We start from the raw sequence: 19,058 nt of genomic DNA, 5'->3' as shown, positions 1-19,058 counted from the left end.
CTTTGTGGTTGGATGTATATTCTGCAACAGTGTCTTTTTGTTTGATTGCGTTCTCGAGTGTCGCTAAATAGTTTTTATCTGCTGGGAACCCTTTTTTCAATCCGTTCCTAGAGTTGTTTTCTACGTGTCTTTTCTAATGTCCAAATTTGCTTGTTTTTGAAACAGGAAAAGCTGCACGTGAAGAGACAAGCTGCTCGTGATTTTATATCAGATGAGGAAAGCGAAGTGATTTTCCATTTCAAAAATGGTACTATCGTAATACAGTATAGAATTTGGGTGTTCCAGATATGTTTTGTTTTTTTGGCAGTAATTGGTCACCTTGTGATATGATTTTTTGCTCATCTCTCTTTTGTTAATTTTGACTTCAACAAAATGTTTGAGGATGTGTCTAGTTCGCTGTGTTCAACGTGGTAAATTGAGTTAACTTTTTACAGCTCTTAACTAAACGATATGTTATACTCAATCAATGTGAGTTGGGTCAATTGTGTTGCGATTGGTATTATCCAAATAGAAAGTGGCAATTGCGTCGCGAATGGCGAATGTTTTATCTACTTTTTGTCGATTACGTGGCGATTAGGCAATCGCGTCGCGAATGGTTGATTTCTATTTAGTTAGTCCAATTGAGAAGCGTTTGACAAAGATTTAATTCAACTAAGCGATAGCGCTGAAAATGGGAAGAGTGACAACTAGAGTTAAACAAAATGAAGAAATGGATTTGTTCAACGTTTGATCAAACATCCGGAAAGTAAAATTAGATTTGTTTACAGTATGAAATCATTAGACAGCATGAACAGACATTACTTGCAAAGTGGGAGGAAGTTAGTAAGAAGTTAGCAACAAAATGAACTAAATAGGCATTCGCCCTTCAAATGGAGTATTCAGACATACATAGATTAAAGTACGAGTGTAGATACAAGAAAGGTATCTATCACCGTACGACATTTCTCCCCTCTTGGAAAGAAAATAAATTATTAATTAAAATCAGAAAATTAATAAATATTCACCGGTTAGTAAGTAGTAAAATATTAAATAATAAGTAAAATATAAGTTTGAGAGAGGAAGTTTGTTTTAATAAAGTTTTTATTCGCTGTCACTTTGTTCAGCCGTTTCCGCTTGTAATACGGTCATCTCTCTCGGCTGTTCTTGTCGGTCATCAATGTTCTGATACGAATCTCCTACAGTTCCTATGTCTTGATCGTCGACATATCCTTCGGTATTGCGAACCTTTTCAACTATTGTCTGGGTCTTCTTTTTCTTTAAAGTTCGTTTACTTCTTCTGACAGATGAAGTATCAGAGTCCGACGTATCGCTTATGGTTAAATTACGTTTTGAAGTTTTCTTCAAAATTGGTGTCGGGTGTGTAGGTGTCGGTGATGTTGTTTGTGATGCAGATGGTCCTGCTACAGTCGAATCATCCAGTCAAATAGGCTTGTTGACTGTTGTGTGTACTTGTCAAGTGTTGTGAGATGGTATCAATTAACATTTCAATATTTGGCATTTGATATTTGTTTTTGTGTATTGCTTTATTTAGAACTTTTGAATCTAGTGCTAGCTTTATTGACTGGTCTTTCTTTACGGTTATTACGATTGGGGATATGAAGTTTTCATCCGAACAACTAGATAATTTTTCAATATGGCCTTCTGTCTGTAGTCTTTCTAATTCATCTGTAACTCGAGGTTGGAGATTTATCGGAACACGTCGGCCTTTTTGATGCTTTGCTGTAAACTTTTGATGAAACTTTGATTTTGCTACATGTGTCTTAGATAGACCAATTCTTGATACTAAATGTGGAAATCGCGTCGCAACTGTCTCTTTAATTTTACATGCAGAATTAGTGATGTTATTAACACATTTACCAGTTTCTGGTTTTTGTTGGACAACTGCAATCCTCAGTGGGCCAAACAGATCTCTTCCAATTATGTTTTTGTGGCCGTCATCTACCACTGTCAACATTGCTGATACATCTTTCCAATGGTTGTAGGTCACTGTAGTTTCCAAATGCCCGATGACTTTGATTGGTTCGTTGGAGAACGTTTTTAGGTTCCTTTTTTCTGACGAATCTGTCCATCTTGCAGATTTAATTGATTGTAGGATTCTGTTTGCTAGACTTTTTGTTATAATACTCACAGCACTACCAGAGTCGATCATTGCCGATGTTTGTATTTCTCCAATCTGTACTTCCACATTCAGTGGCTCCAGTTGATGAACTGAATCTGAAGATATAGCTGCCACGTAGTCGTCTGAGTCACTTTCGTAGTTTGAGTCGTATACTTGTTGGTACAATTGTTGATAGCTTGTTATATAGTTTACTGATTCCTCGTCATCGTTTTTTTCTGGTGATTGTTCAATTTGATTTACGTTTGCTTTTTGATTTTTCTGTGTTGAATTCTGCTGCTTCTTTGGTTTTCGACATTTTCGAGCAAAATGACCCAAAATGCCGCAATTGTGGCATTTTTTTCCATTCGCAGGACAAATCTGTTTGTGGTTGTGACTCCAGCGAAGACCACAATCGGTACAAACACTTGTATACTGATAGTTTGCAGGGACAGTTGGATAGCGTGTGAAGTCACGTTTTGCTGGAGGTGCATTCGCGTTGCGATTGCGAATATAGCTATTGTTGATGTAATTTACAGATGTATTACTTGTCATTAAGTTTTGGTTAATTTTCTGTTGATTTTGTGCTCCCATTTCCATTTGTATGGCAATTTCTAGTGCTTTTGGTGGTTCCACAGTTTCCTTCAACAACTCCTTTTGAGTTTCGTGATCAAGCATATTGAGTATGAAAGCATCACGAATTAGTGTTGTTTCTTCGCTTCCGAGGTTGCAATTTTCTGCCAGTTCTATGAGACGACCATAGAAACTCTCTACTGACTCTCCCTTTTGTTGTTTGCATGAATAAAATACGAAACGATCGTAGGTTATGTTACGAACCTTTGTGAATGACTCCTCCATTGCCTGCCACAAATCTTTTAGAGGTTGTTTCTCTACTTGAAAGTGTGGGTATTTGCTCTTGAAGATTCGACGCCCCTCTGTGCCAATGCTTAGATACAGCAGCGATATCGTCTTCTGCTCACAGAGTGTCCATGGTTTGTCTCCACAGAGAATTCCAATTTCATCAGCCTTCTTGCATCTGTTTTGCCAGTTCACTTTCAACTGCTGGTTTCGAACCTTACGATCTCTTTCTGTGGCCTGCGTATGGTTTTCTACTGGTTCTTCATATGTAGGTTCGGGTGGATAGTTCACTGATGCAGGAGGATCATCTAAGAGAGTGTCAAGTTGTATTCCTTCCTTGGCGAGAAGAGCAAGTTTCCAATTTTGTGTCCATTTGTCCCACGTTAGAGTGGGTGTTGCTGTGGGTTTCTCCCAAAAGGCTTCTATGTGCAGTGGAGTTTTCTTTGAGTCCGCTGCTGACTGCGCCATGTTATACTCAATCAATTTGAGTTGGGTCAATTGTGTTGCGATTGGTATTATCCAAATAGAAAGTGGCAATTGCGTCGCGAATGGCGAATGTGTTATCTACTTTTTGTCGATTACGTGGCGATTAGGCAATCGCGTCGCGAATGGTTGATTTCTATTTAGTTAGTCCAATTGAGAAGCGTTTGACAAAGATTTAATTCAACTAAGCGATAGCGCTGAAAATGGGAAGAGTGACAACTAGAGTTAAACAAAATGAAGAAATGGATTTGTTCAACATTTGATCAAACATCCGGGAAGTAAAATTAGATTTGTTTACAGTATGAAATCATTAGACAGCATGAACAGACATTACTTGCAAAGTGGGAGGAAGTTAGTAAGAAGTTAGCAACAAAATGAACTAAATAGGCATTCGCCCTTCAAATGGAGTATTCAGACATACATAGATTAAAGTACGAGTGTAGATACAAGAAAGGTATCTATCACCGTACGACACGATAATTGCCTTTTCTTGTTGGCAACATTTCTTGTTGTTTCAATTTTTTTTTCGTTATTGTGTTTATTCGATGCCAATTCTTGCCTTTAATGCTGCTGTTTACTGACGGAAATTCAGACCGACCATATTGAAAACATGCTGCAAAACCGATTTCGTGTGCTTGGTTAGATGATCTTTTTCTGTTTTTGTTTTATTTTTTATTTTTATATTTTTTCTGTTACTATAGTTAGTTCTTCAGATTGTGAAAAAAGTGGTCACTTCACAAAATTTGTTCCTCAACAGATGCGCCTTATTGGAAAAATCAAGTGGAGATTTACTGAGCATCTGTTCATTGTATTTTGTCTTTATCTGTACATGAGTTATTTCATAGTTGTAGAATATATCCAATGAAAACAATAAAATTTTCAGGCATATTTGTTTGTGATAAGCATTAAAGCCATTTTTCCTTTGAGAAGGTCCAAAATTTTATATTTTTGGGAGGAATTATCTGCTCTGCATTTTTAGCTCTGCTTTTTTTGCAAAAATAAGTTTGCACAAATACCTGAGCAAGAGCTTCTGCTTTGTCATTTTATTTGTCATTTTGTAAAATCTGGTCAAAACATTTGCCGGTTGAACTCCGTATTAGTGGAAAGACCATAGGAAAAAACATATGATCCAATCTCTATTACTACTTCTTCTAAAAATAATGACTTTAGTTTTTATCGGCTGGATTTCAAACCTAGGATCAGGTCCAAAGCTGGCAGTGTTTCCATATTATTCACATTTCATCGCTAAATCAAGTGACTCAAATTGAATGCGGATTCTGTAGCCCTGTCACTTAAATTACCCAGAAACGGCATTGCTGTTTCGATTTATATAACTTTTTTGACTTATTTTTTTATTATGACGATAATTGTTCTTCTATGTTATGTTGTCCTCTAATCTTGAATACCAAATATTATCGAGCATTCATCGGGACTAATCGTTTCTGTACTGGGGTTGCACTCTTTATAGAGTTGTAAAGCATTATTGAATCTTGCCCTGATTTGTTGTCAATGTGACATAACAATCTTTTTTTTATCGTTAAAAGATACCTGTGTAAGATTTTTTGTTAACAAGTAAATGCTTCACGGAGACGAGGCAACTAAAACTAAAAGAAAAAATTGGTTTGTCAAATATCTCACAACCTTTTTCAAAGGTTTTGCGCGATGATGTAAGATTATTGTGCAGGCGATTTGAAGTTGAAACTTTTGATATCGTTAGATTTTGTCATAAAAATTCTACCAATCAAAACGGTTGCTTTTCCACTTTGCCCTAAAAGGTGATGGCTATTTTTAAAGGTTCTCGCAATTTTTGTTTCGGTAGAGACTTACATCATTTGTCTGTTTATATCGCATAATTTTTTCCCTCGAAAGTTTACGAAATACTTTTACAGTTGTTAAGAGAGATAGAATGAAACAAAATTTTATCGAGTATTTGAAATATGAAGAAGGTAAAATTTGAATTCATTATTGTAAGCATCAATTGATAGAGCTCCATGCATTGCTCCATGCACGCTAGTGAAAACAATAAACTATTGCCAATAAAAAAATGTGAAATATTAATTCAGAAGACGTGTTTACGTAGATATAAAAATATTAATCGCTTTCCAATTTCTAACCAAATTTTTAGATCTTTTAAACTCTTATTTCAATTGAGCTAATTAGAGGATTAGAGGATGTATAGAAAATTTAAAATTTGTGTAAACCATATTCTTTTTATAAAATTTTGAATTTAAAGCTAACCTCACCTTTTCATGACTACAAATTCTCTCCCCTTTTCAGGAAGCGTTATTGCAAATGATACGAAGGAGCCTTTTTCGTGTCATGATAAGCCCTTTTAAGAAAACTAAGATGCTTAAGGCCAGAAAAAAAAACTAATAAACGACACCCCTGCATTGCTGTTTATCTTGTAGCATAAGATCTTGTAGTATTCTGGAAAGTTGCTTGCGAGATATTGTCACTTAGACTGCTTAGAAACGGTACTGTGTTTTCAATTTGTTTAACATTGTTGACTTTAATTTTTTATTGTTTTGATTTTGACTGTAATTGTTCTTCTACGTTACATTGTCCCCAAGTCTCAAGAATACCAGATCTTATAGGGTCTTTAACGGGACTAAAGTTTTGTGTACTGGGGCTGCAATTTTATAGGGTTGTAATGCATTTTTGAATCTGCTTTGATTTTTTGTCAATGTAACATTATAATTTTCCTATAAAACCCGCCGCCTCGCCCGAAGAATGTACATACGTTCTTCCGTCGTACCTTAACTTAGCAAATAATCCTCTAAATTGATGCTGATTACTAGTTTTACTAGTTAGCTTTAAGAATCAGCTTTTTTAATTTGCTTTCAAGCATTTATTCAAAATTTCAGGGCAAAATTACCCACCGTTTTTTGGTCAATCGAGCTGGCGTGAAATATCGAGCTGTAATGTTGGTTGCCGAGGCTTTTCAACCTAAACTGTACGTCACCACAAGTGGATCTCCATGTGTATCTTTTGAAGCCGACAAAGAACAAGTCACTTTCCCAGGTGAGAACAAGGAAACCCCCAATTTTCGAAACTGCTGATAACACAGAATATTTCAAGCATCCAGATATTTAGATTATCTTTTCTATTTGTACCGCTCCCCCGATCTTCGGGGTATTGCTAAGATCTTATTGGAAAATTGAGCCGAATGATTCCACTGTACTCAGCTGAGCTGCGCTCAAATAAGTAACTTAATTTTTTCGCCTTCCAGCGCTTTTCGGACATAAGATTACTGTTTGTGCTTTTGATCCTGAAAACTCTTTGAATTTCATTTCTCGAGTGACTTCATCATTCGGAAAGTTTTACACCAGTAGAAAATATTAGTCTGCAACTCTCTGAACTAGTTTTTTAAATCCTATAAATCGTTTTTATCTTTTTTTTCTCCAACCGACGAAACGCATTCTAAAAGATAAAACTGGTAGCAATAGAAAGCTAGTTAAAAGTAAAAAAAAACGAATCCAAAAACAACTAAATTTTAATCCAACAACTTAAAGCTAAACATAGTTTACTCATATCTTGCTTTTTTGATTAATTTCTTCGATTAATTTTTGAGCTGTTGAGACTTTTTGTTGTAATGTATTGGCAATTGGTAGCTGAAGGAGAAAAAGTTAAAAAATTTTTTTTACATGGACTCAAAAAGCGGACCTACAAAATTCTGTTTAGTTTTGCAATTTAGTTATCAGCTTGAATTTAGCAACACATCAATTCTATTAAGGGAATTAATAACCACAAATTCAAATAATTTAAAAAATTGTATATTCAAGTTTGCGCTAGTTTTATAATTTTAAATTTTTAAATCTCATTGATGTCAAGATAATTTGCTGCTAGCCTAAAAATCAGACTGCTGTCCAGTTTCAGCGCTCTGCAGTCCGGTTTCTGTAATCGCTATTTTTTGGCTGCACTTTTTGAAATGGGTTAACGTTGCGCATTTAACCACTTTTTTGAAAAATGCTATAAAGCAGTTTTTCTGAAAAATGCTTTTGGGCAAAAATGCTATTGGACACCTTTTTGAATAATGCTTAAAATGAAAAATTGAACAAACAGCAATACTCCTTCTTTTTTGTTTTTCACAAATATATCATTTTTCAATACTTTTTTGAAAAGAACCGTTGCTGGTTCACAGCACATCTAATAGATGAACAAGAAAACAAGTTTTTCCTCTGTTCAGAAAACAAAAGAAATAATACAAAAATTATTTTGTTTGAAGTTGAATTTCAAGTTTTGACCAAGAACTCTGATTAGGACAAGTCCAATCTGAGAATATTATCGGTTTTTGGAGAGAAATAAACCCCTTTAAATGAAATCAATTACAAACTACAATTTTTCAATAACTGATTTCGCTCCAATAATTAATTCGAAAATCAGGAAAATGGCAATAAAGCATTGGAAAAGTTAGCGAAGTATAAAATTGAAAAACTTTTTACAAAAATATTTTATGAGAAAAGAGGACGAAGATTTTCAAAGCATGACTTCGGGGAGTCAGTTTAACTAAAACATGAAAATCAAGCAGAAAAAAACAAGATGAATTGAAGAAAAACAGAAGAAAATAGTCATCTAGATAATCAATTTTTTACAAAAGCAGTTCTCGATTTTAAAAACAATTATTAAAATAAAAAGTCTTCAACAAACTTTATATATTTTTATCATCAGTGTTTACGAGATTTTTTTTGTTCCGGCAGAAAACGGCTCGCATAGATAAATAGCTTAGAAAATTTTTCATCTTGTATGATTCTAACAGAAAAATGTATATCCAGCAAGATTTTGGAGTTTTATCTTGAGGAGTTATTATCTTCCAAGATTCATGCAAAAATCGTGCGAAATTATGTACAATAGATAGATAGAATCTGATAGAATTTTTCAAGGTAGCCACTTGATTTTGACTGGAGCTATCACGAAAACCAAAATTGATTAGAATTTATTACTCTGAAAGATTAAATGTTTGTTTCTTTTAATCCTGGAACTTTATTTCTTTTGAGTGTTTTGCGTACAAACTTAACGGTGATTTCAAATGATTGTTATTTCAACAACAGATACATAATTATCTAATAGTTTCTATTTTCATACGTAAGAATGATTTATTATTTGAATGAGATAATACTAAATTCTAGAAACCAAGTGGCCACGTCGTAGCTTTTGTCCCCAAAATTATTACGCTTTTCATTGAGAGAACACTTCATTCAAGTGAGATTATTAACCAGACGGACAACTGTTAGTAGTATTAGAAAGCTAGCTAGAAAAAAATAATCGCGCAATCAGTGGTATCAGTGAAGCAACTAATGACTAATATTGTTAATTTTAATAACGTACTGCGCAAAATGTTTTCTCTTTCAGGTGTCCCGGCCTATCTATGTAGTACTACCAAATTAAATTTATGCCACTAATCGGAGCCATTTTGAAACCTTCATAAAAAATTGACAAACGGAGCCAACTTTGTTTTCATAATGCCAGCTTTGTTTCCAACAATCACACTTTAAAAAATGGTAATAACAGAACCCAAGCAGCGACGGAAATAGCAATTTGCTGATACTGTTTTCCTATAAAATTTAACTCCCGATTTCAGGCACACGTTTTTGAATAAACTGTTGGGAATTTCGGAAACTGCTGAGCTGTTTAAAACTGCTGGCGTCAATGTTTCTTTGTCTCATAAATCTTGAAAGGTTAGTATAAAAATTTGACAAAATTACATTTTTTTCATATAAAAATTAAGTCCGTTTGAAATTGATAATGTATCTTTTGAGATAATACCTCTTTTGTAGAAGTTGTTAGGTCTCGTAAAAATAATTGTCAGATTGACAAAAGTTTTCAAAATCCGCTTTTTTTCGGATGGTTGATCAATTCTTATTAGCAATTTTAATAGTTTGAACGCTAGCATGCTTGCTTGCGTTCAGCTTTCAAGACTGATTTCCGTAATGCATTCGCGCGTTTTGGTAGCTGTAGTAAATGCTACAGGAGATTCGTAGATAAAATTAGGAAAAACATTTTGCTAGTTCAAAGTCAAAACACGCAATTACGATCGGAAAGTTGACCCTGAGATTCATAGCTCTTTCTGTATATAAATATAGTTTTATCAACTTTTCATTGATTATAAATTGATCACCAATTTTAAAAAAATGTTTTTTAAATTGTTTTTTAAATTGTCTGTTTAAATTTAGCCTATCGGATCATAGCTGCAATTTTGTCTGCCGCAGACAATTTCTTGTGAGATTTGTCCTAAGAGAAATTTTTAACCGATCACGTTTAATTTGAAAAAATGCTCAGCAATTGAATTTTTTCCCTCTGCACTGTGTACAAAAAATAAATTTTTCAACTATGTCAGCCAGTGCAGATGAAACTACGGGTCTTTTTTTGCCCTCCTCCTCCTCCTGCTCCCAATTTAATGGGCATAAAATTGATACATCATCAGTTGTACCAGCTGTTTTTTTTTATTTTGGAGTGCTATAAAACAATAAATGTGTTAAGTGGGAATTGTAAGAAACAATCATTGTGAGGAAAAAAGGGTCTTATCATCATAGCCTCCCCCATCCTGGCTCAGTTGTCATTTTCGCTGTAGCTCACTCAATCAGGAAAAAATATACAATAATGAGGCACTATGATTTCATAAGGGATACATCGGTAAAGACCCAGAAATAAGGCAAATGGTGAACCTTGTATGAATAAAAGTTAATAAAAGTTGTATGAATAAAGTAAAAAGTTAAGCCGCAGAAACTTTCTTGTGAGATTTGTCCTCAAGAGAAACTTTTAAGCGATCACTTTTAACTTGAAAAAATGCTCAGCAATTGAATTTTTTCCCTCTGCACTGTGTACAAAAAATAAATTTTTCAACTATGTCAGCCAGTGCAGATGAAACTACGGGTCTTTTTTTGCCCTCCTCCTCCTCCTGCTCCCAATTTAATGGGCATAAAATTGATACATCATCAGTTGTACCAGCTGTTTTTTTTATTTTGGAGTGCTATAAAGCAATAAATGTGTTAAGTGGGAATTGTACGAAACAATCATTGTGAGGAAAAAAGGGTCTTATCATCATAGCCTCCCCCATCCTGGCTCAGTTGTCATTTTCGCTGTAGCTCACTCAATCAGGAAAAAATATACAATAATGAGGCACTATGATTTCATAAGGGATACATCGGTAAAGACCCAGAAATAAGGCAAATGGTGAACCTTGTATGAATAAAAGTTAATAAAAGTTGTATGAATAAAGTAAAAAGTTAAGCCGCAGAAACTTTCTTGTGAGATTTGTCCTCAAGAGAAACTTTTAAGCGATCACTTTTAACTTGAAAAAATGCTCAGCAATTGAATTTTTTCCCTCTGCACTGTGTACAAAAAATAAATTTTTCAACTATGTCAGCCAGTGCAGATGAAACTACGGGTCTTTTTTTGCCCTCCTCCTCCTCCTGCTCCCTATTTAATAGGCAAAAAATTGATACACCATCAGTTGTACCAGCTGTTTTTTTTTATTTTGGGGTGCTTTAAAACCATACATGTGTTAAGTGGGAATTGCAAGAAACAATCATTGGGTGGAAAAAAAGGTCTTTTCATCATAGCCTCCCCCCACCCTGGCTCAGTGGTCATTTTTGCTGTAGCTCACTCAATCAGGATAAAATATACAATAATGAGGCACTATGATTTCATAGGGGATACATCGGTAAAGACCCAGAAATAAGGCCAAATCTGAACTTTTTATGAATAAAAGTTAATATGGCCGGCACAGTTGACCACAGACAGACCCAGACAGACCCAATGCTGCTAACCACGTAAAATTTTCTAACTCAGTTCTTGGTTTTAACTTTTTTTATTGAGTTTACCTTTTTATCGAAAAGTGTAGATTTTTGACACAAAAAAAGCAAATATTGAAGAGTTTCAAAAAATACCTGTATTCAGATTTTAAGAACCCAGAGAACTACGGGCCAGAAAACAGTAGAGTTTACTGCCCTAGTTTAAACCGGATGAATATATTTCAGGATCATCCAAAATTCTATCAAAAAAATGATTGTATCCCAAGATCTTGCAACACAATGGCTATCGTTCAAGGCTTGTGCCTATTCTTTTTGGTCGAGCACTACTCTCATTGCCTGTTACAAGCACATTATTTTGCACATCCCACAAAATTTGTCGGAAATACAGTTGCCTGGTTGAAGAGATAACTTGAAACAAAATTTCCTGAGATACATGTGATATAGTAATGACCAACTTGAGCCGGTAGAGCAAAAATGATACTGACACGTTGAGCACCAAAAACAAAGATAGATATTTTCAAAAAAATTGTATTGATTTTTTAACTATCTGGGATCTCTACAATTCTATTTTTGAAACTAACTTTCGAAGTTACACTGGCAAACTGCTTTCAAAAACAATATATTATTAATCCTTTTATTTCCTACTATTTGTTACAATAATTTGCTTAATCATTTCTTCATTTTACTATTTGTGTTATTATTGGATACTTCTTTGAATTCTTTTTTTATTTTTCCGCAGAAAAATCAAATTTCTTGCCGTATTGGTTGCAAAAGATTGTAATAAAGAAAAAAAAACGTTGCGGAACGACAGACTCCTCTCACGCTTATCTCGTTCTGGCGTGTTCCAACTATTTGCTCATTTGAAAAATGATTGGTTATCTTGCACGATTCATGCAATACTAACAGTTATCTTAAATATCAGATCTTGCAAAATTTTTGAAGAAAATTTTGTAAGGCGATGTATCAAACTTGAAGTCTTTTGATTGTTTTTCGTACAAAATTTGAGTTCAGCAGAATTTTTTCAATGAGTCAAGTAAAAGCACGCAAGTCTTCGTCTAGCACACGTCTTTTAACGGTTGATTTAGGTTAAGCCTGGTCGTTCATAACATTTTCGAGAAATTGTCCTTCTGAATAAATAAACATGTCAAGACTGATTTAGCGTTGCTTCGTCGATTCTTGCGAATTTTTAGAGCTTGTAACAAAAATTAAAAATGATAAAATATACCCTTGATTATTATCAAAAAAATTAATTGCGCCACCATGCTCGACCCATGAACAAATTTTAGCTCGACTTTAACTGACGATGGACCGTATATTTTATTCATAGTCAATCTTAACCAGCCCCACCCCCACCCCCACCCCCCCCCCCCACCGTAGCAGAGATATAAGAAAATAGCAAAAGTCGAGGTCTAGATTGAAGTGGAGGTCAACAAGTCGTTGAGGCCACTATAATTGAGTTAATGATATCTTTTCAGGTAACATCGTGGAGGGATCTTGCAACGTTACTGTGGGCTCATACAATCTACCAGGACGAGTCCTTCGGTCCCTTTCCCAGGTCCCAATTGGAATGGGTTCCAACCTTATCAACGGAATCTATAAATGCAGTCACCCAAGCGTAAATCCTGTAGCGTCTAAAACTACTTATGCTGTTTCGTACAGCGACGGTAATGCTTGCTACGGTGTCGATTCTAGGATTTCAAACATTGGAGTCAATTCTGATTCTAATGTAGACGATGCTTGTTTCTATGGTTAGTTGTATTGTTTGTTTTGTGAACAGGACTCTATTTCGTCACATTTTTGAATGTTTCAGTGAACTTTCGGATTGGAAAGTAAAGGAAAAAAAATAATTAAGAAAAAGTTGCAAAAACTATGTGCGTTAATCAAATTTAGTTATGAAGGATGCTTATTTAAAACATGACACTTTTTGGGAATCATATCCAAGAGCCATAAATGGTTCCATACAAGCCATACAAAATTTTCGTTGCGTGATTTACAATGGTTGGCAAGTTTTAAATACAAATTTTGGTTCGCGCTTCAGCAATTCCATGGAGGGGTTGCACAGAACATTCCACAGAACATTATTGCAATTCCACAGAACATTTTTGGTCTCTATGGCTCTTGTATGGCATCCAGGAAAACTTGTATGGCATCCAAGAAAACCTGTATGACATCCAGGTCTGGCTCTTGTACGGCATACAGGCCGTACAAAATATACTGCATTCTTAGCTTTACACGACTTATGAAAAAGCTTAAACGGCTGAATCAATTTTACATGACTTATGAAAAAACTTATACAGAAGTCTCAGTTTTACATGAATTATGAAAAAGCTTATAAAACGGTATCAGCTTTACACGACTTATGAAAAAACTTATACAGCAGTCTCAGCTTTGAACGGCTCATAAAAAAGCTCATACAGCGCTATCAGCCCAACACGAGAGCAGTCTCAATTTTACACGACCCAGAGGATAGCTTGTACAGCAGTCTCAGCTTTATACGACTTCTTTTTTAAAAAAAACCTATACAGCAGTCTCAGCTTTACACGAATTATGAAAAAATTTATACAAGAATGTCAGTTTTACACGACTTATAAAAAATATGAAAGCGGTCTCAGCTCTATAGGACTCATAAAAACGCTTATATAGCAGTCTCGGTTTTATAGGACTTATAAAAGGCTTGTAGAGCAGTCTCAGCTTTGCACGACTAACGTCAAAACTAATACAGCAGAATCACTTTTATAGGACTTATGACAAAACTTTACACGACTTGATACTTCTTAATGCCATATATGTCTCCTATATTGTCCACACATGGCTTATACATGTTTAATGCATCGTTTTTGCGTGGTTCATTCTTGTTTCATACGTTGTTCTTAGATGATTTTTTAGAGTTCCTAAATTTTTTTTTTCAAGATTTTTTCATAAATCATCATTTTACATGGTTTTATACATGCGTCACACAGCCTTCTTACTTGGTTCTCATATGGGTACTAATTAGTTCTTTCAAGATTTTTATGCGGTACATGGTTTTCACATGCTTCTCAAGATCTTCGTGTATGCTCCTACATAGTTTCTTTTAAAAATATTATATTGTATCAAAGTATCCATTATGAAATATTTGCCTCTTTCCAAAGCCTATGAAGTCAATGAAAGGTTTCTTGAATTCCAAACAAACTTTCAGTCATTCTATCAGTTTTTTCAAACAATTGCATGGCCTTTGGAACCAACTAATTGCCAACCTATGGGATAAACACAGAAAAGTTTCTATTTTAAATTCAACATCGATATAAAGCAGCTTTTATATAGCTATAGCGTTCTTCTATTTATGGAATTGCTTCCTAGCGGAGAAATTCTCTGCGTTTGAAGGCAAAAAAAAACGCAACAATTAAAATAATTTGCATCCTGGCGTTACCCCGGGGAGTGAAACTTAGCAAGTGAAAAAAAAAAAGAAAATCGTCAAAGATACTTTCAGCGACAAAAAACCAACCCAAACCAATGGGAAACGAAGAAAAAAATTATGCGTTAGAACCAAGCAGTCGTTGCTTTGTTGGAATATCTTTTCAATTGGGCACGTTTTCAAACAACTTGTTAACTGTATAATAGTCCACGCCCAGGGTGCCAGGTTAATCACATGAAAAGACAAATAGAGACGAGCTGGAGTGATTTTTCAAATCAATTTCACATGACAGAGATCGCGAGTAAATTCGAAACAACTTATACGGTGATCAAGAGTCTTTTCATATCCAATATCGATTGACCATATTCTTTGCAAATTCTACATCGATCTACCACGTCCTCTCTGTTTTTCAAACATTTCAAAAAAAATTGATTGGCTAAATGAATAAGAGTGAATATTTTTTTTCAGAATTGTAGAAGCTTTTTTGTGGAGCCAAATTTCGCAGCAATGTACAAAATATTCTAATATAACAGAAAATTCTCATTTGGATCCCGTTTAGCGGCGATAATACTCAATTATCGATCAACGGTCACCAGCTACAGTACATTTTTGCCAGTTCTTCGGGCAAATTGTAAAAATATAGACAGTGTTTTTTAAATGCTTAAAGCATCTTTAAGTATATTTTTTTGCAAAAAAAAAGATTTGTAATGTAAGTTTTGCGGCGAAACTTGCCTGCACACTACAATCGGAAATAAATTTTAATCTGTGGCTATATTATATACAAAAATTCGTTTCTAAAAAGTGTAAACGACAGACTAAACCACAGACGAAGGGTAATACGGGTCAACGTCAACCCACAGTTTTTTATTACCCGAACATGGTTGATTAGTAGCTTTTTTTTCACGAGTTGACACACGGTCTTTTTCTTAGCTTATTTGATCCAAAATCCTTTCATGGGTGTTTTGAACCGAAAAATATTGTCGGCAGGTGATTGAACCAAGCGAATAATGTTGATCAGTCTTTAAAAAAATGTGAAATAGTTAATCTGATGGTAGCAGAATTTGAGAGAGCTCTTTTTCCGGGTCGAGTTGTCACCGCTAAAAATTGCTAAAAGATGTAAGATTTGCGTTGAATTTGACACAAATTGTAAGAGTTAGGTTCAATGCGATGAATGCAGTGAGAAAAACAATGCAGTGAATTTTTTTCGCCGCTTAAGCAGTGAAAGAAAATTTTTCACCACTACCAGTAGAATGCGCTGAAAAAAAATTCAGTACTACCAGCAGAATGCGGTAATTTTAACGATTATCTTAAATTCACAGGAAACCGCATTCAACGCTAAAAGATGCGGGCGCTTTGCGGTGAAAAATTTTTTTCACCGCTATTCACCGCTAGTCTTACAATATTTTTTGACCAAACCTCGACCCGGGTTCTGGCGAATGTAAAAAAAAACCGCTGTAACGATATCAGAAGTCACCATTTTGATAATAAAAAAATTTTGAATCCGTTTGTACATAAACGACCATTTTTATTTGCTTGCTTAAGCAATCTATTTCTTTCGAATTTTCATGACAATGTTTCAGATACCCCTTGTGTCTTTGGAGTGCTGGGTGGAGCAAGATTTGACTGGGGGTACTATGTGGACCAGTTTAAAGTACAGCAAGTTATAAATGACCCAATCTCATGCTTCTTTTACATCAAACAGAATGTGCCAGGTACCAAATACTAAACGATATAACAATAATAGTTTAATTATTAATTAATTTATTAATTAATTAATTTAATATTGAAATGGTTTTTTAAAATTCTTGCAAAAATAAGTTAATATTGAAAAATTTTGCCATCTGGCAAATTAGTTTGCAGGATGATTTTGACCATGCAACATATTTTACGGAGTTCTCTCAATATTTCAAAAACACTTTTGTCGAAAAGCTACGTAAACCCGAAGAATTTATATAAAGTGCCACAAACATCAAATAAAACAGCCTTATCAGATCAAATCTTTTTTCTAGTAACAAATCAATACGCTTTTAGGTTTTTACATATAGTAGACGGTTTGAATAGTTTTTTAACAAGTTTCTCACGACATTTGCGAAATCAATTGCGAAATTATATCAGCTTTAATCCAAAAATCTGGCACTTTTTTTCCGAAATTTAGTAAGAGAAACCAGTTTCGTAATTTCTATTTCACAATTGACCTTAAATTGCACGTTTTAGCTGGATTCATATCTATACTATTAAATGGCCACTCCAGTACTCCGCATTTTTTCTGACAATGTTTGATTTATATGATGGATCATTATCTTGAGAAAAGTGTCTTGAAAATGCTAATTTTCTTTGTAGTTTTGCGGAATGCTCAGGTAAACTAGATTGTTTAAATTATTTGTGGTTGGAGATCTAACAAGTTGTTTTTGATCATTTGATTGTAACGTACTGCAAAAGATAAGTAATTGCATTTTTCGGTCTAAGGCTTAACGCTGTTTGTCAAGATATACTGTTAAACTTTTTTTTGAAGAACTTGCGCAATTCCCTCACTGGAGACGCATTGACCCTGTTAATTGTTGTTATTGTTTTTGTGCATGCTGTGTACTGGAACTTGAAATTGTACGACACCTCTAAATTTTTTACTGCTTGCCAATCTGCTTTCTAATTTGTGTCCATGAGAATTGAAAAGTTAACATTTCGAATCGCAACAGCTTGGCAAGCAGTAAAAGAGTAAATCAGCTTAACCAACATCTCTGTATACGAGAAAAAATTCAAATGATTAAATTTTAACTTAAGAATTTCACGCCGTTCTTCACATTGCTGCACAAATTAAACATATTGAGCTACAGAAACTCGTAAAGTGTACAAACTGTGCTTTTAGCAGCTCTTTGGTGCCATGGAGTGTTGATATCTTATATAAGACTTTCAAATTGCTCAACAAATTTTTCACTTTTTTAAATTGTACGACACCTCTAAAGTTTTTGCCAAGTTAGTCTGATATGCAACTTTGACTTTCAAAATTTTAGATTAGAGGTCAAGGCTATAAACTTAGCTTAATTGCGTGCCTCTTTTTTTCGAAGTCACCTTCTGTCGGATGTTTTGAATTGCTGAAGAAGAGTTAAACAATATATTTTTTTGGCATTGAAAGTCAAACGTCCTTGTACGAAGAAACAATGAATACAGAAAATATCAAAGAAGTTGGAAGAAATTTTAAAATATGAAAATTTTTAGACTGATAGATGATTGATTTTGCAGTCAAATTGATTCAGTCATTCTGTTAATTCTGTTTTTATATTCATAATGTAATAAAATTTCAGACTGGCATAGACAATGATTTGAAAATACAAGCTGCTATATTTTATTTGGAATGAATTTACTTCAGAAGGGAAATAGAAGGTTGCTTGATTTCTGCTCCGAAGTTTGAGAGAAAGTATACTCGAACTTTACATCTTCTTAGAGTTTTTGGGACAAAAGTTCATTTTCTAATAAGAAATACAGTACTTTTTAACAAAGTCCTGTAACACTTTTTGGAAAACTTTTGCGTAACATCAATTCCAAACTTTGCAAGAAGGCTGCCTATCTTCAAAAAAATTTCAAGAGGAATTGTGTCTTGAAAAACGTTGGCAACCCACATGTCAACTAATTTGAATTTCGATAAAAATTGCGAAACATTTGCATAGGTTTGCTGCATATTTTGTGGCATTATCGCAGTGAATTTTTGCTATTGGATTTTGAATCCATACTCACCCAATATGATCAAATGAGTTCTGCTAGCTGAAATTTTTTGCTGAATACAAATTGCGTAAATTGATTTACCACACCATCAATTTTGCCAAATTTAAGTCAATTTCTACTTTGCAAAATAAAGATTTAAAAAAAGGTGCCAAAAAATCCGATTCACGAATAACTACTTGACCATTTTTTATTGTTTATCTTTGTGTTTATCAATTTGTAGTAGGATAAAATGAATTCAAATATAATTTACCGGTGCACGGCGAACTTTCTGTAGCATGCTCATTACAGATTGTTCCTGATCGATTTTTTTCGTGCAATTTTTATCATGAAGAAAAGAACTAGCGAGCTAGATACAATTATCAAGAGCAGAATTATTAAATTGACTATTCTTTATCCCAATACATGGAAAGCAGAAAAAGTGGTTTTGCTGGCGCTAGAGTTTTGTAAATTTGTTGCTCCATATAAATTTGCTTCATCATTGTCATACGGCAATGGATACCCTTCATGTATCCAAATCCGTATTTTAAACTAATTTATTGTTGTATGTTCCTTTTGAAGGGCGAACGCCATTTTTAGTTCAGTGCTATATACTTCCTCCCATATTTAGCAGTTAAGTCTGTTCATCCCGTCTGTACCGGATATATACTCATTCATGTTGTAAACAAATCAAACTTTGCTTCCTTTCTGTATGATTAAAACCTGAACAAACTTTCTTTCATAATCTGTATTATCATTAACTTTCATTCTCCAATTTGTAGCG

At 34.3% G+C, this 19,058-nt stretch overlaps 1 protein-coding gene across 1 annotated transcript in view; it reads left to right on the top strand.

Annotated features, from left to right (window-relative positions):
• Positions 1-19,058, top strand: part of LOC142349165 (uncharacterized) — a 96,136-nt gene that overhangs the window by 44,925 nt on the left and 32,153 nt on the right. The window contains exons 12-14 of the mRNA XM_075400579.1: positions 6,301-6,457; positions 12,663-12,935; positions 16,162-16,293. Of these exons, the coding sequence (XP_075256694.1) occupies positions 6,301-6,457; positions 12,663-12,935; positions 16,162-16,293 (562 nt within the window). The remainder of the gene's footprint in view (positions 1-6,300; positions 6,458-12,662; positions 12,936-16,161; positions 16,294-19,058) is intronic.

The sequence above is a fragment of the Convolutriloba macropyga genome, chromosome 11 (genome assembly GCF_964194025.1).
Source record: "Convolutriloba macropyga chromosome 11, txConMacr16.3, whole genome shotgun sequence".
Taxonomy (NCBI): Eukaryota; Metazoa; Xenacoelomorpha; order Acoela; family Convolutidae; genus Convolutriloba; species Convolutriloba macropyga.
The sequence above is the reverse complement of the archived record's forward strand: the minus strand, read 5'-3'. Positions and strand labels throughout refer to the sequence as shown.